The sequence below is a fragment of the Varanus komodoensis genome, unplaced genomic scaffold (genome assembly GCF_004798865.1).
Source record: "Varanus komodoensis strain SLA01 unplaced genomic scaffold, ASM479886v1 scaffold6_2, whole genome shotgun sequence".
In the NCBI taxonomy this organism is placed as follows: Eukaryota; Metazoa; Chordata; class Lepidosauria; order Squamata; family Varanidae; genus Varanus; species Varanus komodoensis.
In genome coordinates, this window is record NW_025336346.1 from 23,447,129 (window position 1) to 23,471,585 (window position 24,457).

General features: G+C 41.1%; 1 protein-coding gene across 4 annotated transcripts in view; it reads left to right on the forward strand.

Annotated features, from left to right (window-relative positions):
• The window catches only part of PLXND1 (plexin D1), a 183,428-nt gene that overhangs the window by 80,135 nt on the left and 78,836 nt on the right, over positions 1-24,457 (forward strand). For all 4 annotated transcript variants that reach the window (XM_044451307.1, XM_044451304.1, XM_044451305.1 and 1 more), the window contains 6 exons: positions 2,617-2,725; positions 4,946-5,048; positions 15,950-16,054; positions 22,100-22,189; positions 22,786-22,879; positions 23,733-23,896. In XM_044451307.1, coding sequence (XP_044307242.1) covers positions 2,617-2,725; positions 4,946-5,048; positions 15,950-16,054; positions 22,100-22,189; positions 22,786-22,879; positions 23,733-23,896 — 665 coding nt within the window. The remainder of the gene's footprint in view (positions 1-2,616; positions 2,726-4,945; positions 5,049-15,949; positions 16,055-22,099; positions 22,190-22,785; positions 22,880-23,732; positions 23,897-24,457) is intronic.

The window sequence follows — 24,457 nt, forward strand, 5'->3', positions numbered from 1 at the left end:
ACATTTATAGCATTTAGGATTATTTGCCAGTTTGCATTGTGACTGTTGCCAAGGGGGTATACCGTTTTGTTTACTGCCTCGTGTGATTTAGACACAATCCTGTGTATTCTAGGATTAAAAATCTCCATGTTCCCTTTTGGAAAGAACATTTTGTTGTCCACAAAAGTAGATTTGGTCCTGGCATGCTCAATGGCCAATCAAGCACTCCAGGGGTGTGAGGTGGAAAAAGCTTTACTCTGTGCAAAAAGTCTCCATGTACAAAGTAGGCAAAATGGAGCCCCGAGGAAAAAAAGAACAACTACCCTTTTATCATCCTTTACAGGAATGTAAACAAGCACTAACTCTTGTCATCGAACTGCCTCCTTCCTAAGCACATGCATGGGCACATCCAGAGCGGAACTCTGGTCTGCACTTCAGTTTGATCCCAGAAGTTCTACATTTTTATTATATTAACACACACAAAAATAATTAGTGTCTTTTAAATGCACAAAAACCAATATAATGACTATGTTTATATTGTCTCAGCCTACTCACAGATCTGCTTGCTTGCTTATTTATTTATTTATTTATTTCGGAGACTTATATGCCGCCCCATTCGCTGAAGCCTCGGGGCGGTTTACATCCATAATAAACTCAATAAATAATATAAATTAACAGTATAAATTAAGTCGCCCTGGCCAAAGAATAAAATAAATACTATTAACAATTAAAATGACATTTGAATAAAAAGATCTTCGCCTGGCTCCGAAAAACAAATAACGACGGCACCAGGCGAACCTCTCTGGGGAGTGAATTCCATAGATTGGGCGCCACTGCAGAGAAAGCCCAATCTATGGGCTTGCACGATATGACAGCCCACCATTGCTTAGTCTACCAACAGGTGCTCTTGCATTATGCCAAGCAACCACTGGTGCCATTTCTGCATGGTGCATGCTATGTGGAGTGGTGTGAAGCCAGACGGCGGGGGTTATTTGAGGCAGACCAGACGGCGGGGGTTATTTGAGGCAGAGACAGCCTTCAGATAACCCCTGACTTGTTTTAATATTTGAGGGTAGGCAACAACTCCTTTCACTTCAATTCTCCTCATGTGTTATGGCAAGCCAAGTGCCTTCAGAGAACATGTAAAAATGGTGACTGTGGATTCCTGGGACAATACAGGAATCTCTGCTGGTAAATTAAGCCATCCTGGGCTGCTCTAACGTGCAAATAGGCTCAGTGACTGAAAGTGCAAACAGAGACAAAAGATTATGGGCTGCAACCACCAAAATGTTGCCTCAAGTCTCATTGTTACCTGAAACAATAAGTAGGACAAAATGTATTTAGACCTATGGCTGCTTCCGGATGTTCATTTTCTGTGGAATCACCCTGCCTTGTTCCTCCCCTTTTAAAGGGTTTTTTTTCTTTTAGCATGGCAAGAGATCTGTTGAATTCCCCAGCATGTCTTTGAGACATTTGTATTACAGCTCACAATCTCCTCATGAATTTACATTGGCCTGGGAAATACTGAGCTGTGATTCTGGCACATCTTAGAGTACCTACAGGACCAGTTGTGATGAAAATTGCATCAATTAAAAGTGGGGTCATCTGGTGGTACGGATTTCATTTGGGCTTAGCAACCGTCTTTTTCCCTCTGGATGGTGTAGTTGCTGAGTCTCAATTCATGAATGCTTCATGCATTATGTTACAGTTTTTAATTTGTTAGACAGATGTAATATTTTGTGTAAATCTGCCAGTCCCCAACTCCCAACCCCTACCCTGGTATCTGTATCTTCAGTTGCTGCCTGACTAGCAAAAATTCCACAGGCTAAGTTTTTCCAGGCATGCAAGGCTGGTAGGAAAAGCTGAATTAACCACCTGTCATCTGGCAATATGAGTGATTAACTTGCGGTTGATAAGCATACACTTTGCTGTTCTTCTGCATATGCAACTTTATATATTTATTTATTACATTTATATATTTCCCAATAGTTGAAGCTCTCTTGTTTGAAGTTATATTTTGTCAAAGTGAGATCCATTTCTAATCTCTTATGATAATTTGTGGCTCTGTGCTTAGCAGAAATATAAATGTTATGGTTTTTTTTAATAATCTAAAGAAATCTATTTTGTACAGTTTTATATTCTGACTTCCTATGACTCAGAAGCCTTGTCAGAAACAAAGTTGGAAAACTTAGTTCTGTGAAATCTTTGCAATTTTCAACTTACACGATTCTTGAACTTCCTGTTAAGGTGGACATTTGTGCAAGAAAAATGCTTCAAACTTATGAAATGTTACCATACTAATGAAATGACATATCACAGAGGCAGTAATGTTTGGTACCAAATCTGCTTTCATCCGCAAAATGGTATCTGTGCCAAAGGAAAAAAAAACTCTGTTTCTCTTACTGTATGAATTATTCTATTTTGTAATGTGACTGCTTTGGAGAAATAGTGTTTAAAACTGTTGTTTTGCATATACAGAATCCTTTGAGTTTTGGCGGAGAAAGAGAGACCCGAAGAGCTTTGTCTCATGGGGAAAGAGATAGTTTTGAGACTTTTTTCCTCAGACATTTATCTTGTCATGAAGGCAACTCTCTTGTGACCTGATATTTCTTGGCTTGTTGTTGCTATTTTGTACAGACCATGTGATTGTTCAAACTGCTGTACGGGTCAACGGCAGAAATATTGTGTGGGCCAATTTCACCATCTATGATTGCAAGAGAACTGGCAACATTTATCCAAAGACAGCGTAAGTGATCCCATGCTCTGTAAATAACAGTGGAGAAGAGATGGCAGGTTGCTGAGAAACAGTAGGTTGGCTATGAATTGCATCAGAATTTAGGGTTGGGAAATGATTTCCCTTTTTTGTTTTGTTTTAAGTAGGGGACAGATTGCATGTTAGGTAATCTAAAAGAAAGGAAGGTGCATTCATCACCACGAAGAAATTATTGTAGAGGGTTAGCTAAGCAAGAACCACTTTGTTATTGACTAGATATTTTGAATCCTGGGCAGGATTTGGCAAGGAAGCTTGTGCATCTGGCCAAGATTTGCAGAGAAAGGGTCCTAGAGCATTTCAGACCATCTGGACATTTTGATGGTTTTTGGCATTTTTTCCTTCCAAGTTTCTTAAATGTGATATAGCTTTGAAGTTAACCCTCAGAACATTAATTGTCAGGAGAGAAACAGTATGTATTTAAAGACATAGCTATTATACAATAGAAAAGAGCTTCTGGGGAAATTCTTTAGATCTCCTGGACCTGGGGGTTATGCAGCTTATACCCAATTATGAACAAGTGGGTATTAATCTATTAAGGCTGATCTTTCTCTAACGTGCTGCTCCCAGACATTATATCTCACATGCTTACATATCATGTTCTTTTACCAGGGAGTCTTTGGAGACAAGAATTAGGGACAACAGCAGTAAGTGTTGTCTGAGACGCACCGAAATGATATGCTTTGGTACAATGAGAGTCAGTGTAGGGTGGTAGTTAGAGTGCTGGACTGGGGACTGAGAAATCCAGGTTCTAGTCCCCACAAAGTCCTGAAGCTCACAGGGTAAGTTTGGGCATAAAAATGAAATGGAGAACTATGTCAGCCACCTTGGGGTCCTTACAAAGGGGAAAAAAGGCAGGATATACATGAGCAAGTGGATGAGGGAGTGCACTTGTGAAGGCGCAAAGATGGAAAGACAGAGGTTTCAGAGGCAGTGCTAGTGGGAAAGTTAAGTTGCAGAGGTGATGGTTTTTGGAAGGTTTTTTCACCTTTCAGAAGAACCTACCCTCACGTGCCACTATTGGAAGCATGCCGTAGTGTCCTTTCAGAGAGTACAAGCCAAGCAATTTTTTTGTGGCCTCAAGAATGCTATTGGTGTTCAGGTAGAGTTGGTATTCTGCATTTGATAAATACTGCTTGAATTCCATCCTATGATTGCTGATTCAAACTTTGCGCTAATAACTTGTTTTTTTTGTGTGATTTTTGTTTTTTACATTGAGTTTTTTCAGGTTCAGGTGGGTATACATGCCTCAGGGATAGATACTGAATCCAGAATGACCATATTGGGTTTTGTTTTGTTGTGTTTTTTAATGTCAGTTACTATGTCTAAGAGGGTTTAGCTCCAGAAAAAAGCAGTAAAAGTGAAAGAAAGGGGATGGAAAGCTGGAGCACCTTATTCTGAGTATGCTTAACTTCTGGGGTCTATTCACAGAAACACATAGGCATATTGTACATGTTCTTCCAAAACAACATCACGTCTTAATTTTTCTGAGTTGCATAAGAGCAAACATATATTCCATTGGTTTAACAGTCTCACAGTGCTAGCTCGATCCTGTAGAGCACTATAGAGAAATCTGAGCAGTAGGGTAATGCTTTGTCCTACCTTTGATGCTAGCAGCCCAGTCTTGCTCAGCAAAAATGGTACAACAAGCAGCTGTAGCTAGCTAATCACACATTATATGAACTGTAGAAGAAAAGGTTAATATTTTACCACCCAGATTAGCAGGTCAGGCATCATTGTCATAATGTTAGCACCAGCCTTAACAGGTCTTTATCAGTTAATAAAACAGGCAAGGGAAATAATAGTAATGGTGATGCCAGGCTTCTCTTCCAAGACCTGTTTATTTACTCCCCTTTGATAGCAAAGTTACATCTGTGCGCTTGTGAAAGCAGCATTTCCTGCAGAAGTTATTCCTGAACAAGGAGAATAAGGAAAGTAGCTCAAAAACAGATGTGATATGACCAGCTCTATAAGCGTGATTTACTAGAACAGCAGAGGAACAGCCTTTAGGCCTCCCTAGCCCTTCAAACCCCACGCAAGGAGAGTTAGACTTTTAAGATCTTTGGTGGATAGACCTGTTACAAGGCCACAGTGGACATTGCAGACCAGTGTGGGATATATAGCTCCAGAGAGAAGTCTCTAAACTACGTTGATGTGAATTAGTGAGTGTACTTGCCTTTATGCCTTTTATTTCAGATGTATCAGCTGCCTCTCAGCTAAATGGAAGTGTTACTGGTGCACTAGAAAATACACCTGCCTCTCCAATGTGACTGAATGTGAGGACTCAATACAGATGAATGTAAGCCATATCACATAGTACTGAATTCATATTACCTTTTCATTTGCATGAGACTGATTTGTATTCTCTTTCTTTGAGGGACTTTAGGAACATTGTGGAAATATCCACTCCGCATGCATTCAGGCAAGCAGGAAACTAAATGGACAATATGTTGCACAGATACACTGTGGCATGATTCTTTTGGTGATAAGGGTCATTGTATTTCTTTCTATAAGAGTGGCCCAGCTGGCTACAATAGAAAGCTTCAAAAATCTATCATTCCTAATCTAAGCTATGTGTTTAAATTTTCTCTGTATTATCTTAACCTTTTGTTTGGCCACATCTAATTTTCCCTCATCTTGTAGAGTGTCATGTTCTGTGTGTAAATATGAGCCACTGTAATACCAGTTATTTAAGCTTGCTCTCTGATGTTCATTGATGAAAAACTTTATGTATAGAAAAGTAATGTGATTTTAACACCGTGAGCCATTTATCTGATTTGAAACCAGTATTTGCCTTTATCCAAAGTTGATCTCCTGATAATAGCAAAATGTAACATAGTCTTACATTTTAACATCTAACTCAACACTAATTTTAAAAAATTGGTCTTTAGCAATCAGCTTACTGGGCATTTACATTTTAAATTTAGTACTTCTTTCAAGATGTAATTCTAAAAACCTGAACCCCTTTCACGTGTATTTAGTCTTCCCTTGATCATTTCCTTAGGAAGGACCTTGGTTTTTATGTCATATATTCTCTTCCTAGTTCACCTGTAGTTACCCTCCCCTCTCCATTTTTACTCTGCTTCAATAAAGTAAAAGTGCAACATATTCAGAAAGAATTATTTAGGCACAAATTCTCTAAGTAGTGCAGTGTAAATGTAGGAAAGTCAACAGGCACAATGTTGTTTTCTTTTAGGCACTTTGAGGAGCCTGTAGATTGCTCCCTAGTATACACTGCCAGAAACTTAGAAAGAATCTAAACTATTTTCTTGCCTTTAGAAGTAGATTTTGCAGCCTACCTCTGCTAACATGACATCTAAATGAATGCAAGCTCAACCCTCATTAGAGGTCAATTGATTTGCCTCAGAACCAGCATTGCCCACTGCTTATGCTACTGATTTTACTACCTATTTGCTTCCAAAGGTTTGATCTATCTGACAGGGCCTCTAACAACAGTCCAAATTCCATAATTTCATGTGTTTGCTCTCCATCCTGAAGAGCCACCTACTTTGGTATCTGCCATAGTGTTCCCTTCCACCAATGCAATTGCAGTTGCTGTAGTTCCATGGATGCCTACAATCTTATATCCTACTAACCAAAGCATGGTCTCCTCTGTAGCACTTCCACAACCTTTATGGAATTTGAACCTACCCTTGACACCCCTTTTGTGTTTGCCTTGCATTGCATTCCATGTCTTTGGTACCAAATGAGATATCTAAATATTAGGTTCAATGTCAGAGACAGAAATCAATGATTCTTTGATAATAGTTCCCACTTCTTTGATAATAGTTCCCACTCAAACTGAGCCTCAAGATGCAGTTGTCTGGGTACCACAAGCCAGTTATTCCATGTGAACTTCATTGAGTTTAACAGAATTGACTCGTCTTTATCACTGGTCTTTGTTATGGCTCCACCTTGTCTGTGATTGCAATCAAGATCGTGCTTCAGGAGGGAGATGCTTCATCAAGCAGATGCAACACTCTGTCTCTACTTCCTGAGAAGCCTTGCGACTACTATGTGAGAAAATGGGATTTATATTCTCAGGCACCTCAGTTCTCAGAGTTCCTTACAAATAACACTTACAGGCCTAGGTGGGAACTACAGATGGCTGCTGGGTCTATGTTAGAGCAGCATTCCTATTCAAGGCATCTCCTGTATACTTCCTCTCATCAATGTCCATCTTTCATGCTCTCGGCACCAGTGCTGTGTACAGTGATGGCATTGCCACTTTTGAGCACCATTTCAGCACCAGTCGCTGTCGCTATAGTGTTTTCCACTCAGCAAAAGTGTTCTGTTCTAGATTTTCCTGGCTAGTCTGATTTCTATTTTGACATTGTCAGCAGCCTCTCATTGTTCTCCCTGCACTAGTATCAACAAAGAACCAGCCCACAGTGCTTTGTTTGACTCAGGCTACTGCGATACTTTCAGCTTCCATAGAGGTCAAATGAAGGAATGTTCTTCAGCAAATTTGGAGAACATGTTGACTCATGCCTCTCAGGATTGAGCTCATGCTTCAAAATGTTCACCAGACTGCAGCATAAGTGATTCAAACCAATATATCCTAAAAAAGATCAATCCTATTCTGAGCAAATGCTTTTAGTGAATAATCCTGTGTTCCAGTATAAATCTTCTTTTAGAATTGTCTCCTTGTATGATCCCAGCACTATTAAAGTAGATCAAGAAATTCTGAGACTTTCCTTTGCCTTCTTCAGCATCCTGTTCCATAGAAATCATGTGTAGGGGAGAGGAACATGGCTGTCCTTTCCTGATGTAACAATCCTTCCCTGAATTTGCTGATAGGAAAACATGCACTGAGCAAGAAAGAAACAATTTACCTACGACCAATAAGGAGGACAGATGTGATGGCTATCCTTCCTCTCCATATTTCTAATTTTCCGGCATAGGTAGTACGGTACTGGCACTTTTTGTGGGGTAAATCTTTCTTATTCTTTGATAGTACAGTTTTGCTATATAATTGTACAGAAGCCATACTTCCACACCTGAGGAGAGCTCCAGGATTGTCAGTTCCAATTAGAGCTTTACAAAGAAAGTTATAATTGTAGGGAATCTCATAGGTGACTGTTTGCAAGAAGAAAACAACAACAACAGGCACCCTGTTACAGGTAAGCAAATGAAAAGGTTCCTATTACTGAGCCAGAATTTCTTCTGACTACTAGGAAGCATAATAGTTAAAATAAAATTATTGGCAGCTTAGAGAGCTGTAGTGCAACAAAGGAAATATGGGTTGCTTCAGTAATTTCACAAAAGCAAATTTGTATATCTGCATGGTTCCTTGGAAATCTGAAAGTCAGAGAAAGAAAATGTCTAGTTCATGAAAGCATAATTCATAAGGCATATGCTATACCTTTTGACTTAGCATTTCATACTAACTCTGTTAGGAAAAGCACAGCATTTTCAGTGGCCCCTGACCACAACTTCAGCTTTTCAGGCCTCTAGAATCCTTGCACTGTCAGCAAAAAGAGCAGCCTAAACTGTTAAGGATTAAACTAAGCAACACATCCAGGACATCCAGAAGGAATCATCTTCAAAAGGACTTCGCAAGGCTAATCCAGAAATCTCTGTACTCACTTTTTTATATACCTTTTAAATCTCCTGGACTTTATAGAAATTTTTACTGCAATGAGGTAGACTAAGAGAACTTGGTAAAAGCCCTGAAGATTTGCATTAATCCGAAATTCACAGAATGGCTTTAGTTAACAGATGTTGCTTCCCGGGGAAAAAAATAGAACAAGATTTCAAATGATGTTTCAAGGGCATGAACTGAATTTTAATAGGCAAGTATGTCAGCAGACACTGGCATTTGAAAGCACAAACAGAAACATGTGGATGCATTCATATATATAGTTATTTGCATCCACAGACACCTGGGAGCTGACTCCCACATTGCATTTTGTACTGGTGATATTATAACTTGTCTCCCAGCTGTAACTGGAATCCCGAGTTTGCTCCTACTAGCTGGCCTACTGCATGAGCTGAGTTCCACTCATGGATTCTGCTGACAGTAGAAGGGGGAAGGCAATTTTACAGTTTTCACCTTCATCTTATTTTGCCCTAAAAATCTACTTGAAAGGGTTAGAGGGCTCTGGGCATGTAAAGAAGATTGTTGAGCAGATGGAAGGGGGGACAGGCTAAAATTGCCTTTCTAACCTTCCAGTGGCAAGGTCTTCAACTGAATCTTGTTCCTGTCCTTATACCTTTAAGAGCTTGTCTTATATTCATGAATACTGAGCTAGGAGCCAAGCCAGTAGATAGAACTAACTGTAGATTGACAATAGTTAGAATAGTTCGTTACTGAGGCATGAAGTTCATCAAATGCATGATTCTACACTGAAGTAGACAGTCTGTTCTCAATTTATATTTCCATGGTAGTCATGTCATGAATGGAGCTGGCTGGAGCCGGAGGTCAGACTAGATGGCTCAGCATGCCCCTTCTGACTCACTCTGTTTATATGTTTCTATGTATATTTATTTATTTAACAGATCTACATGTCTTTTATGATATTCAAAAATATTCCTCAGTGCTTTACAAGAAAACCAAATGCATTAAAATGTGTTATTATATATGCTTAAGCAAATACTACATTTATTAAAACAGTACCATCACCTTAATTAGATACTTACTCCAGCAAAAACTGGGTAGAGACATGCAACTTTAATTAATACCTAAGGCAAGCTGCAGTTGGCAGCTTCCAAATACTGGTGGAAAGTCATTCCACCAAGGTGGGTGCCACCACCAAGTCGGCCAACTTCTGACACATATTTTGTGTCAGTAAGTTGAAATGTGGAATTCCCAGGGGCTGTTCACACATAGCACTAAGCAATTCTACCAAGTTACTTTTCTTCCTTTATTCACACATTTGTGAAATAACTGTTTCTGTGTACTTCCATCTTCCCTCCAAATGGCCGCATGCATCCCATCAGCCCCTGAGGCTGGAACTAACCCCAGCACACACCATGCCCGCCTGCATCACTGCCTCTCCCCCACTGGCCTACATGCTCCCCAGGCATATTCTCAGCCAGCTGCTGCTTTCTTCCTTCTGCTGCTCTGCGGAGCTCTCACCTATCCATTAGGGTGGCTTGGTGGCTCCACAGAGGCAACAAAGCAACGGTCAGGCAGGAGCGCCCCACACGAATGCCCATGTGATCACTGCTGCTGGAGGAACTTCCAGTCCTCCCTCGTGGCGCACGGTCCTGAATGCCTGGCAACCACACCACCCCCTGTCTGTCACCTGGCCAGTCTCCCGCCTACCAACCTCCTGGCTGGGTCGCCCCTTCACAGGCTGCCTGGCCAATGGCCGAGGTGTCCACCTTGCATGGCAGCACTTTGCTGTTACCTTGTGTGAGGCTCCAGGGATGGGGGCATGTCCTGCCTCTCACACAAACTCTCACACACTGCCCCCATGTCATGTGACCAGCCAGGTGACAGCTAGGTGGGCAGTTGTCAAGGCGGCACACAAGATGGCTGATCAGCCAGGCGGTGGGCATGGCAGCAGGGCAGTGGTTGAGAACTGGAGAGCGCATGCCGGGTGGAGGACAGGGAATGCCAGAGCAGCCAATCAGCGCCCTGTGCACTGCCGTTCAGCTGCTGCTGTGTGAACGGGGCAGGGGGAAATGGTGGCCACAACTGCTGCAGCCACTCTTGCCATGGAATTTGCTGACCACAATGGGGAAACCATGAAAACACACTGTAACTGGCTTCACACATAACATGAAGCAGCGTGGAAACATGGAAACCTTAGAACAAACCGTTGGTTCTCAGTGGTCATTCACAGTACACAAATGAGCTGTGCTTCACCATGCTTCAGGTATTCACACATAACAACAGGCAAGCTGCAGCACAGCTTGGCATTATGTGAGAATACAGCCCCTGCTTTGTGTAAAATGCTGTTGTAAATGTTAGTTAGGTTGCAGTGCTGTGCATGTTTAGATAAGGCCAGCAACTCCCAGCCTTCTCCTGTTTTCTGTGTCTAATCATGCGTAGGATGCTGCCTTTCATTAGTTAAAAGCAGTTAGACATTGTGCCAGTCCTTGCTGGCCAGTAGTGACAGTGAATATGTTGAAATTCATATCTTGGAGTGGGAGCAGGAGTGGAGTTCCCTCCCTGTCTTTGGCACTACCTTTTTTGGGGCTTATTTTAGGTGGATCATCTGTCTGTTATCTTGTTTTTCACCCCTCAGTGCATTTTTTAACATTCCCAGCTAAAAGAATTAATGTCTTTTTAGAAACCTGCTTCATAACCTAAGATCAAAAGCACTATTTAAATGCAAAGTAATAACAGATTCCTAAAGGATTAAAGACCAAATGTGAAAAGGCCTTTTCTGTCTCAGGTACATTCAGGCAATCTATACTTGCTGTGCAACTGAATATGCCGGGTTCGTCATTCTAGTATATGTTTTCTGGGATGATTAAACATCAGGATACGTGGCCTGCCATATATAGTTTCTTGAACTGGAAAGAAAAGACAGGAGCACTGAAGAGAAAGTTGAGAACAAGAATTTAGTAGATTAACCCTTAAAATCTGCAATGAGGAAACCCTAAAGCCTCCTATTTTACAAAAATTTTGCCCTCTGTGGAAAAGAGAACCTTGACTTGGTGTGCTTGAAGGGTCTGCATACCCACTGGCAAAATGTTTACCTCCATTAAAGGAGGAGGCAATACCTGACAATTCCTCCTTCTTTTAGCAGATGCTTCACCAAAGAGGAAGAGGAATGTAGGTTACTCATCTGTAAAAATGACAGTCAGTTACCACTTTAAAGAGTGGCGAAGGTATCATGCTGTCCATTGTGTGAGACAGAAAGTAATTTTTCTTAGGAGAGACCTATTTTTGGCAAGGGGTCCCTCAGCCCTCTCAGGAACTAGCAACTTTCACACTGAAAACTGAGACCAATGAAAGTTTGGAACAACACAAGCTAAATAACTATTTCTTTATTTTATATATGGCAATAAAAAAGTTAATCAAAACAATTGAACATAATAAAAATAACAGCAGAATAAAAGTATGTATAGGGGACTAGCAATGAGATCAATAAAAAAACTTGATGAAATTAAAAAGAATTCTTTAGGGACTGCTTTAAGGTCACAAGACAGAGGTCAAATAAAGTTCTTGAAGAGCTCCTATTTAATATACTTGCCCAGTTTTGCAATCCAGTGCATGTGGGGAGACTTTGCTATTTAACTTTCCAATAGTTAGGGCCAAGGTCACTTGAGGACCTACCTTGACCCATTATGTCAAACCAGCTGTGTCTGCTTTGATGTAAGTTTCAGGGATACTTCTTGTATGGCCACCTGTCGGAATGATTAGACTAGAGGACATGAAAGAGAGGACCTTCTTAATAGTGGCCCCCTCTTACGCAATTCTATTCTATTTGTTGTCTGCCATCAGTGGAAGCCTTCAGAATCAGCTGATTTCTTAACTTACAGTTGGGTTAGGAGTCTATTTGATGCCGTTGGACTGCCTTAGTTTTAGCTATAAATTTTTATTTTATCATTGCTTTTATTATTCTTAGCCTTGAATTTAAAAAATCCTCTATTATGTTTTGTGATGTCACATTTTGCTGTGCACAGTACTGGGATGTTCCCACCAAAAAAGGCAGCATTAAAAATCCAATAAATAAATGTATAAATAGGCACTCCCTGTGTGTATTAACCCTCAGAGAATGTTGGATTGCAACAAATGCTTTGTTTATTCCAAGTTAAAATCCTGAAGAAGAAGTCCAGAGAAGTGCATATATTTGTACTGAAAGCAGTAAGTGCACTGTACTTTCAGCTCTACTGACAACTGTGGAATCTTGTGATGTTCTTTGACAATCAGGAATATATATTCTTGAGACAGGCAGCACAGTTATTACTTCGTAATAGCATGTTATATAAGTTGGGGTCTTGGAGACTAAACAAGGCAGGTAGCTTTGAAATTTCATCTTAATTATTTAAGTAGGTCCTCTCTTTCATTAACCCTAACCCTTTATAAATTACACCTTGGGGGAAAGTTTTTTCCTGCCATGTGATGTTTGCTCTTCTCCCAGCCAAAAACCACTTCCTGTTTTGAACAGAGGTCTATCTCTGGACTAAGGGGAGGGCGCTAGAAGGAACAATGATGCAGAAATTATTATTAGGAAAGTGGACAGATGGGAGCCATACATGGTTTGTCATTTGAGGTAGCTACAAATGAGAAAAGCAGGAGAAAAGTTCTGTTGCATAAGGCAAGGAAGGAAGTGTAGGGCAGTGTATTAATCTCTTCCATGTTGTTTGCTTTTCTAGCAATCCAACCTTTCTGCTTTGACATGCAAGGATATATAATGCTATGTTCAGTTCCCTACTGACTTTCTGGCACATGGACCAGAATCTCCCGACTCTCCTCTTTGTTGATTTACCTCCCTGTTTGTGTATCTCTGTTATTTAATCTCCATTACTGGGGCTGTCCTGGAAGGTGCATGGTTAAGATCAGTCTTCCGATAAACCCTGAAATACGATTTTTCCTGTCAAACAAGGACTTTAAGATAATTGAGAAGCCTTGTAGACAGGCTTAGGAGGGATCTGAGGAGAGGCACTCTGAGGGCAAAGAGTTCATAATGTTTGCAGCATTTGAGATAGAGAAATGGCCTCCTGTTTGATTTTTAGGTGTTACAGGGCTTAGTTACTACGTTATCTCACACATGTGTGAAGCAGAAGTCAATCAGTGACAGTGAAACCAACTATTGGGTATTATCACACCTGATGGTTTCTAATAATATAGTTGATTTATGCACATTTTTAAATGTTTAAAATAGATTGCTTTTGAGATTAAAATTCAGCATAATGTGTTTCAGGAAGGGATTTTTTTTTATGCTTTTAGGTGATTAGTGGGATAAAATAGTTGGGCATATAACAATCAGATTTGATGTCCATCCAACCATTTTAAGGAATACACATCCGTGAGACTAGGGAGAGGGTTCTTTAGTGTCTTTTAACCTTCCCAGTATGGCTTCACCTTCTGCTGCTTGCTTGTTGTTCAGTGGAGCTCTGTTGATATATTGATTTGGAGCAGTTTTGCCCACTCTTCCTTGTGATGGAAGATTGTCAGTTGCAACCAGGGCTAGACTCAGGAACTTATAGATTTGTGCTCTGTGGTCGCTTGTGATGAGCACACAAAATTGCAAACTAAAGAGTTCCCATGCCCATACTGTCCTTGCAGGCCCCAGGTCACACTGTCCACTGAAACACTAGCTTGCTAGCAGTATAAAAACTTCCAATATTGTTGTGCTGCCAGGTCAGCCATCAGTTTAGCCTTGTTTGCCATTCCTGGCTATTGTTCTTTTGCCTGCCAGATTACCCCTGGGTTCTGATCCCCAGGTTGCCAACTTTCTTGGCTGTTTTGGTGAATGTACTCTTTATGAGTATAAATATAGAATCCCCACTGAATATTTCCCCTCCACACACACACACACACACCACACACACACACCACCTATTTTAACTTCCAGATTTCAGTTCACCCTATGCAGTCTAGTTTATAGCATGAACTAAAGGCCCATTCACACATAGCAACAACCCTTACACTGATTAAATTTCTGGCTGCCAGGGCTGCACAGGAAGGAGGGAGTATCCTCGCTTGTCCTATCCACATTGCATCTGGTTTCTCAAACAGCCCAAGAACACCCTGTTCTGGGTTGTTTGATGTGATCAGGGGTTGTTATCAGGATCACATGGGCTAAACAACTATGCAGTGTTTGAACTCATTATTTATTGTTGAGTTAAACAATGGGGTATTTCTTTGTACATTAGCAGAATCTCCATCCTGTCTAGGGCTTCCAACACAAAGCCAACTCAGTTCAAATCCAGGCATGTCATTTTCAGGGTTAGATAACCTATCCAGAAGATGACATCCATATAGACTGTGGCCTCTCCACCCATCCCAAAGGCCATGCTTAGTGCTGTACTTCTTTCTCCACTGTCCAGTTAGGCCTCTGTTATCCCAGTCAGGTCCTCCCATTCTTCTCAGACCACCTCAAAGATGGTGTTCACATTTAGTAATCTAGCTGCAGAAATCTTTATATGTACCCATCATTTACACATCAAAAGTACTTAAGCTTTTTAATAGTCCCTAAAGACTCTAGTCCTGAACAATGTGTTGCTCACTGTGGCTGCTATCCAGTAAGTACACACAGCAGTCATGTTTACTGTAATAGTAGTACTGGTCATTCTTTTGATGGCTTATTCCGGGGCAGGTATTGAAGTGCTTAAAACCCGTAAAAACCAGTCTGTTCAAAGACCATGGCTTGACAAAAATCAATTTCTGTACAATTGGCAGTGACAAGGGTACAGTATGAGTCTTTGAAGGGTTATTTCCTATACACAGCCATGGACATAGATTGCTGACATTTGGCAGAAAGTTCAAATGAAAGATGGCAAAATGCTTTGTTTCTTGCTGAGAAGACTCCTACAGGAATGTCTGTTTTGTACAAAACACACAGTATCTTGTTAGTATCTTCGTCTGGTTCCATTCTTTTAATGAAATAATGGGTATAGTTGGTACCTCAGGAGTGGCAGCTGATGAGAGCATATGGTTTTCCTTTTAATTTGTGAGCAAATTAACTTCACTGTGAAAAATCCCAGATTGATAGCACAGTTGCCTGAAGTCTGAAAGCACAGTGTTATCCATTGGACAGATAATGAATAGGAAGGAACAGCACAAACCTCACAAACTCACACTAGGGAAGATGCTGGTGAAGTTTCTTCTGTTTTCAAATGAACATGTCCTTAGTCTGCACAAGTAAAATGCCAGCTCATGCTGATCATGCAGTTGGCATCTGCCCGCAGAGTAAATGACTGACAGCCGCCTTCTATATGAAGCAGAAGATCTTTACTGGAAACTGAGAAATGAAATGCAAGCAATCCTATCACTAAGGCTGCAGATCTAAGTGTACTTTCTAGGCGATAAGTCCCATCGACTGGAGTGAGACATTGCAGTAATTTCACCTAGGATTGACTCCCCCTCTGTGTGTGTGTGGGGTGGGGGGCAGGGAGAAGCCTGCCTACAAGAGGAAGATGTAAGTTTGAGCTCACCATTACTAATCTTTGGGTTGAGATCCAGGTCTTGCGGCCAGTGCCAATTCCATGTCTCCATTCTGTGGTTTGGTGCTAAGGCGGCTACAGCATCTCCACATTAACCGTCCTCTCTTTTGCTTGTTTCTTGAAATGCAGAACAGCACTGATTGCCCACAGATTGTGCCAGCCTCTGTTGCACCAGTGTCCACAGGGATTTTTCAGGACATTGCCATCACCTTAAGAAATGCCGCTTTTATAAAGGTAATGAAACATGCAGATATTGCAGAAAAACGTGAATTAGCTAATGAGTAAATTCTACATTTGTAGCAAGAGTTGGAACATAGAGACTGTTGATAGAATACCAATTTCAGATCGTGAGAAGTGAAGTCTATATATAACCGACCTTTTCTTCCTGCTATAATGACAGAAATAGCCATCGCATTAGAGCACCTTAATAGAAAGCAGTAACCTTGGCAAGTGGCTGGGTGGGCTTAAATAGAAAGAAGAAAATGTGCCTTGTATGCAGACGTTCTCTGGGGATGCCTTACATGTAATTCGAGAACCTTCATGGTATTTATACAATAGGTGGATTTATAATATTGTAAAACTTTCACTAGAACAGAGTATTTGGGGGGAAATTGACTTCATACATTTGAAGATTTTTTTCCCCATATTCCACTCAGTGAACTTTGCAGGTGTGCAGTTCTCACAGGAGAAGGTATGCCAAGCCATTTTCTCTGCAAAACAATGAGTCCCATGCTTGAGAAATGAAAAGAAGCTTGTTAAAAGTAGCAAGTGGCAAAAATCAATGCTAGAAAATTGAATCCAGACCATTAATATGGACACAATTTCTCTCTGCACATGGGGTTAGGGATAGATGTTCTTTACATTAAGAAAATCTGAGATCAGGCAAATAATTTTAGACTCATGGGTTCAGAAACATGTTTGAGATATGTTAAAGTATTTCTAGAATATAGGAGGCTGGTAATGAATGCTATGGAAGGGTCCTGAGATCTTATGCTTTTGTGCTCTTCCTTTTAAGCAGCCCATATGAGGCAATAACAGTATCAGAATCCCTGCACTGGTTAGAATGGGTTAGCCCATTATCTCCTCCTTTAGGGACTAGGTCTGTGTATTTAGGTTGCTTTAATAGACAGAATATTAGCCTAGTAATGTTGGCATAAGTGTTGCTAGGGTAGGTATACTGAACATCCTATACTGAGCTTCTTCAATTCTGCTCATGTTTCCTGGACTGGATGGACCACAATTGGTTATTATGCTTAACCAGAAAAAATAATAAAGAAGCGATAGTTTTGTGATAAAAAACAGCATTTGAAGAGCTTCCATGTGTACATTTGCATGTCACAACAGTCCACCCTGGCAATAAGCCATGGTGGGCTACTTGTAGGTTAAACAACTCACAGTGTGCCTGTGATCAAGTTCACTGTGGGTTGTTTGCCCTTTCACTCATCCTCCTTCTCCTTTCCTCCTCCCATGAGTTTTCTCAGGGGTACTGTACAGAACGTACTTACTTTCCCCCTCCCCACTCTGATCACAGGAAGTTTCTGGCTTGCTGTCCTTTTTCTCACTTGAACCTTCCTTTTTAAAGGAGATTGCAAAAGCTGGATTCTCAGCTAGCTTTCACAATCACTATTTTGACAGACGCTGATAGCTCCTTCAAGTAAAGGGGCTGACAGCAGCTGCCCAAACTTTTTTTTTTTAAATTGCTAAAGTGCAGCACATTTCAACCCTGGGCATTCCCCAAAAGAGACTCCAAATAGCATTTCCCCCCTTTAGTTTCTCTTGACAGGTGTCAAAAGATAATCTGTCAAGAAAATCCAAAGCATATAGTTTGCTTGCGAAAAAGGGAATGATGTGACTACATCCCCTTCACTGAAAAAATCCTCTACTTTTTTCTCAGCAGTCAGTCCTCAAGGTGAGGCATAATTTTTTTCAAGGACTCTAGGCGGTCAGGAAAGTACAAAAGTGCTTCTCACTTCCTGTTTCTGGGGGATGGGTCAGCTGGGAAAAAAGAATGTTTGCAGTTGCACAAGTGTGGCTAAAACAGACAGACAGACAGACAGACAAACGCAGTAAACTTCTTTGAAAACTGTTTTGGGAAAATTCATTTTTTAAAAAGAAAAGTTTTACCAGCTACTGACAATACCTCCAAGATGCAGCTCAACACTTTGAAGTAAGCTTTCAATGGCTTTCAAAATGGGAATCATGAAATCTCCAGAAAAAAGTAAAGGAAATAAAACTCACACCAAGCTGATATCTGTTCACAGTCATGTATGGAGGGCAGCGAGCCAGTGCCAGCTGCCCCAAGAACCTCTTGGGCACGTGGCTCGCTGGCACTGGCAGGGGCCCTGGCACACTTGGCAGGAGCTACAAGGGATGTTGGTCACTCTTGGCAAGCATGTTAGTAGCCAGTCCCTTGAACCCCAACAATAATGGGGTTGGTCAGCCACATCCAGCTAACCCAACAATTCATTGTAGCTACAACATTTCCAAGAACAGATACACGTCAGCAGGGTGAGTAGCAACCCATAGCAGGCTGTCGTGTCACATGAATACAATTTGTATTTCACATGTGCATACCACTTGTGTGTTATCGCAGCCTAAATTTGCATGTAGACTTGTCTGAAAAGCACATCCCTTGCTTGTAACTGTGCATGTATACAGCCTTTCCTTTTTTTGTTCAGCTCAAAGCTGTGCTTGAAAAGCTTCTTAAGGCGGCTTTATTGACAATTTTTGAAGCCATTACCGTATCCAGCAGAGGAACTTAACAAGTCGTAGACAAAGGCTCAGTTTGCTTGCAATACCGGCAAAGGAAACTCTTTGTGCTGTAGTTTTATTACAGTTGCTTCCCTACAGTGGCACTAGTAAATAAGGATGTGCCCCTACATTGTCAGCAAAAAAAGAAAAAAAAACTTTCGTTTCCTCTGTGGTGCTGCAAGGTGACTACAGAGGAAGAAGTTCTGTGAATAGCTTGATAAGAGGTGGAATAAACAGGAAAGAACCTCAGTTCCCAACTGACAATTCCAGACAACTATCTTACAGCCTGGTTTCCTCTCAGCCTGTCTGTTAATACAAGGGAAGATTACTAAGATGTCATTTCCCTGGAGAGGATGCACGTCGTTATTGCTTCGTATGTGTGGACAAACTTGCTTGAGCAAATGTCATTGGTTGAAATCACACACATATGTTTGAGCGCTTCAGTGATTGCTCATGAATCTTACCCTGCTCTGTAAATGTACTGTAATACCATTTACAAGTTATGCCTTTCCCACTTTAAATGTTACCGCACTTCTTCCAGTTAATGTGTGCAAAAACATCCACACACCCTTTTGCCAGTCCTGGACACTGGTCCATGCTGCCTTGTGACTAGATTTTGGACACCATCCCAACCGTGACATGGTTGCTGACAACCTAATCAAGCATGGTTGTGCCCCTTTCTGAATTATCCATATACACAGCCATACCATCACCTCCTCTTTGGAATGATTCCAGTAGAATAGAGTGGCCCCTAGAGCTTTTTCTGTAGGCTTGGAAACAGGCAGCAGAAAATTCACAAGTGGCAACCTTTTAATAGAAGGTGCCTTTTCAAGGGAAACTGCAGCTACTTTTTGGTAACCGGTTTAAGCAGTTTAGGCCTCCACTCCCCAAAATTGTGCTGCAATAATCAAGAGTACAACTCCTCAGTACTAGGAAGAACACTGAAACTAGGAAGACCTAGCCCACCCTTAGTTTCAGGATAATTAAGAGTAGAGTTTAATTCATTTGCTTTCGGAATGCAGGAAAATAAGTGTGATACACACATTTAATTCATCAGAGCTGAGGGAAGGAATGTCTATCTGATGACTGGATTTAAAACAGAGCCTCTAGGACAGGGGAGGCAGGATCTTAGGCACAGGGTCCAAAGCCAGCCTGCAAGAGATCCAAAACTGGCCCTTAGGGGTTCTCTTGATGGCCATGCCCCTTACCCCAACCACTCATCATTGATTGATTGATTTGATTTGTGGCCCTCCTTTCTACCCAGAAATTTGGTTCTGGGGCAGGGGGGTTACTGTCAAAAATAAAACTGGATTAAAGCAATAACCAAGAAAATATATTAAGATTTAACTAAAAATCAATAGCAAAGTAAAAACGATACTCAACACAATGGGCTGCTTATGTACCAAAGGCCCTTTTGAATAAAAGGCCTTTGCCTGTCCCTGAAGGGCAGCAGAGTAGGGGTATCAAAACTTCCCTAGGTTTCCCAGCTTTTGCTCAGTTGCTCTATTCCATCTGCCTTAATACAATCCCGCTTCTTCTCTTTGAACTCAATAGCATATGAAGCGATCTTAGGAATAGCTCTCTTAGCAGACGAATAGGGCCTTTTCAAACAAGAGTGTAGGTTCCCATCTTTCCTTTCACGCTCTGCTAATGACCGTTGCTTTCCAAAACTGCCGAATGGCTCCAGCATCACCCAGCTTTCCCACTGTGGGCCTGACTGCAGAGCCCCGCCTGTGCCATTGCACTTGTGCCCTGAGCCATTGCAGGCAGCAAGACCCTTTCAAGAGGAAGAGCCGGCTGACAGGCCGCTCACACATCAGGTAGAATATACCTAGAATATACCCAGGGCCTTCCTCATCTTTTCCTTCCTTCAAGCTGACCCTGGGCCCTTAACCTGGGGGGAAATGGAAGATTTGCTTGTAAAAAGAGTTTGTATGTGGAGCAGTGTCTGAATTTAGGGCAAGCTCATGTCAAAGTATACTGAGCTTGCTAGTGGGCTGGAGTGTGCGTGGAGCTCCTTGGCTCTGCCGTAATTTTTCTGCCTTTTCCTTGATCCGTGTGGCCAGATTTGGATGGATGTTTAATTCTCTTTGGCATCAGGGGTTTGCACTAGGCGAGAAAAGGGGGATTAGGTGTGGAAGGAGGATCGGACCTTCTTGCTCTTTTATGTTCAAAAGCCACAGTGCTTTGGAAAGGCACCTTAAAGACTCACAAATTGATTGTGGTATAATAAGGTTTGATGGACAGCATTCTACAGTACAGAAAGTTACTTTGAAAGATGTTATTTGTCATGTAAGTGGAGAAAAATGGCACTTGCTGAATAAAGCTACAGGGGCCTTTGTGATCTCTGTTGTTTCCGATCCCCTGGAACAGCTGGCTTTTACCCACATGTGCTTCCCCTCCTGCTGCCTCCCTTGAATCTGTGTGCCTGAGGATTTGTTTTGTTTTTCCGCCTGAAATCAAATGCCCTCCTCTCACCTGTCCATAATCCTTTTTACAAAATGAGATAAGGTTCTTTAAAGACAGACATGCAAACACATACGTATGCACCGTAGAGGCAGATGCAGCTGCCTCAGTCAAAAAAGGCAGCAAAATATTATGTATTAATTGTTGTCGTATCGTCACTGCCAGGGGAGAGCACGCAGGTGCTTGCAGGATTTTGTGCCTCAGGAATCAAAACGGCTTGGCTGACTGAGTGCTGTTGTGCATCTTGAATGGGGGTGGGTGGGAAAAGGTTTCACTGGGGGCAGCTTTCTCTGCCTCCTCACCTGGTCCAGAGACCAGGAGCCTCCAGATAATGCCTTCCAGTCCTGAGGTCTCTGTCCTGTGCTGGGGTGTTTGTTGGCGATGGGAGGGGCGGTGCAGGGGGTGCAGAACGAGCAAAGTTTTACTAAGAAGTAAATCCCATCATGTTTAATGGGGCTAAGCTCTCTGTAATTGTACAGGCTTGCAGGTTAAAGGGAGGGCTTTATATTCTGCAGTGCATTCCCATGCTCCCTCTTGTCCATGTGCCTTGTTCAGTTTTTAGTTAATTGGTAAATGCTTAAAGTGCTCTTGCTGGTGTCAGGCACTCATTCCCATCTGGATTAGGGCCTGAAAGACCAAGGAAAAGAGTGGGCTAATCAAGAAAGCACAATTTGGGACATTGCCCAGTTCTGTTCTGAAAGCAAGCAAGAGGTCTTCTATAAAATTTAAACTATAGTAAGGATTTCTAAATATGTACTTATATTTTCATATTCAAACATGTATATGCAGATCTGTGCTATTTTTGTTCCATGGGCTGAAGTTCTGAATTTGGCCAAGTACCATCCGTATTTAAATCCATTTTTAAAATGCATCTTACTGTCCAAGTACATTGGTTGCAGTTAATCTTATGGATATTATTACAGCAATAAATAGAGAACAGAATTTGGCTCACTGGGTTATCAGAATAAGTGTGATATACAGGGCTCATTCTTGTTTGTAGTGAAGGAAAAGGCCCAAAAGAGGCTATTACTATGCAAATTTTCACTGTTTTCTCATGTCTAGGATATGCCTTTGGAATGTCACTTTGAAACTGATAGAATATTTGAGGCCCGATGGGTGAATGCATCCGCTGTTCAATGTAGCAACGTGCTGGTGAGTTGTTACTACTTAGTGGATATTTTTGTCTCATTGATACTCTCTTTTATATGTATTAGTGACAGACTTACAGGCCATGTGCATGCTGTTTTATCCAGTTAGATTGTCCATCACAAACTTCATGGGAGATCTAATTCTACAGGCTCCAGTGAATATTAAATTGCAAGGCTGCTTATACACTTTCTAACATGACCATAGGTTAATAATAGGTAATTTCTTGAACAGGGAAATTTCTCTTCAAAAGTAATTGGAAGGTCCAATTGCTGTCATAACTTTACATTTTCTTGCTAACTGTTGGGAGCTTGAAACTTTTTTTAAAGCTGTTCTTGCTTACATGGTTTCCACACAAAGCTATGGAATCACCAGGGTGAATTTTGCATCTACCATGGATTGGTTCTCTGTTGCTGAGACTTGATTAAGAAAGAACAGTACCCCATATATTGCTGCATTCTCCTGCTGAAAATCTGAATCTCATATTCCAAGTAACATCTTGTTTTTATGATGACAGCTATAAAATGAATGTATATTTGCCACTGTGGTTTGGCATTTCATTGAATGGGATAACTCTTTCTTCACCTTCTTCCTTCATACAGCTTCACACATCAAACAAAAGACATCTATTTCCAGTGAACCTTCACCTTAAGGAAAAACCTGATAGATTTATTGACAGTCCACAGATGATGACAGGTTTGCCTTAAACTTTTTTTTCCAAATCCAGAGAGACATATTCATGGAGCATAGCTCTATAAATGGATATTAGCCATAGCACTTATTTGGAACATCCAAGTACAAAACCACTACATCTCTAATCACATGATTCTGAAGGCAATCAATAAATATGGTACTGCTTCAATATAGAATGCTCAACTAGATGGAACTTTGCCATGATTCAGAATTCTCATTGTAAAAGAGCCCTTGGTTGGCCAAAACCAAATTGGCCAGGTCATTCCTCCTCCACCAGACCATTTGATTATTGCTTTCAGTATACTTCAGTTTTGTTTTACCCATGAGCAATGGAAATATTTTTTGATTCCACATGCTGTTGATTACTGGGGTTCCCATGTTTCAGGGGCAGAAGGCACAAAACTGTAGTTCTGTGCAGTTTCACACTCCAATGAAAAAATAGCAAGACAGTGAAACAAAGACAGAAATAAGAGAACTGAAGAGATTCACTTGACACGTTTGCATCATGTAGACCACTGTAATGATCATTGGCTGTCACTGAAAACAGATATTTTTGCTAACTGTGTGGAGTCAGCAGTGCAGAGTTGCCTCTAATGTAGATACTTAGAAATAGAAAAATGTGGCACAAATTTACAAAGATTTTTAAAGAAGTACTGAATTACGTTGCAACAAGAACTGTTAGAAAAGTTTTAGGGCTGCAGCCACAGCACTTTCAGTTTCTTGTGTGTCCAAACTCTTCTTTTGCTTTGTTGGGTTTTAAATATCATATCACCAAAGAGGAGGACACTTACAAACACAAAATTAAGCAAAAATATGTTTATTTCCATCTTACGATATGTTATCATCTTTTTTTCAGTGGAGATTTACAATTGTGCAACTGGAAGTGCTGACTGTTCCCAGTGTCTTGGGAGAGAAGATCTGGGTCATCAATGCACTTGGAGTGAGAGTAGTTCTAGCTGCAGACTAAATAGTGAATCCCTCCAGATCCCAGGCACATGCCCTCCTCCTGAGGTTAGGAAGGTAAGACAATGCAACACAAAAAGGGGCACTCTGTTCAGCATTGTTCTGCTGCCATCAACTTAAGTAGCTCTGTGGTTTGACAGTAAAGAACAGAAACAGTCTTTGGGCACAATTGAGAAATGTATTGTCCTTAATAGATGAAAACAGACCTGCATTCTGATCTTTACTGTAAATGTGTTCTTGCTTTAAAAATGATAGACTTAAGTACTGATAATGCAAATAGGGAAAACTGTGGTCTTTCTTGGTGAATAATAAAAATCTTGTACTGAAACTTGCACCAAAACTATCTCCTGAAACTTGAGATTGAAGAAGGCTATGCAAACATTCTCATGACATTAATGAAACCTTGGTTGGTTCCATTAAAGCTGGCAGAAATGTTGCTGTTGGCTTAAATGGAACCTGGATTTCCATTTCATTCCCTCTGTTTTAAAGAAGAGCCCAGTTTATTAAACGTGCATGTCTACATGCGGGCTTGTACCTTCCAAGCATTAGGTTTAATCCAACTAAATGTTACACTTTTCTAAGTCCTATTTCAGTGGAAAAATTAAGTCTGGGATGCCT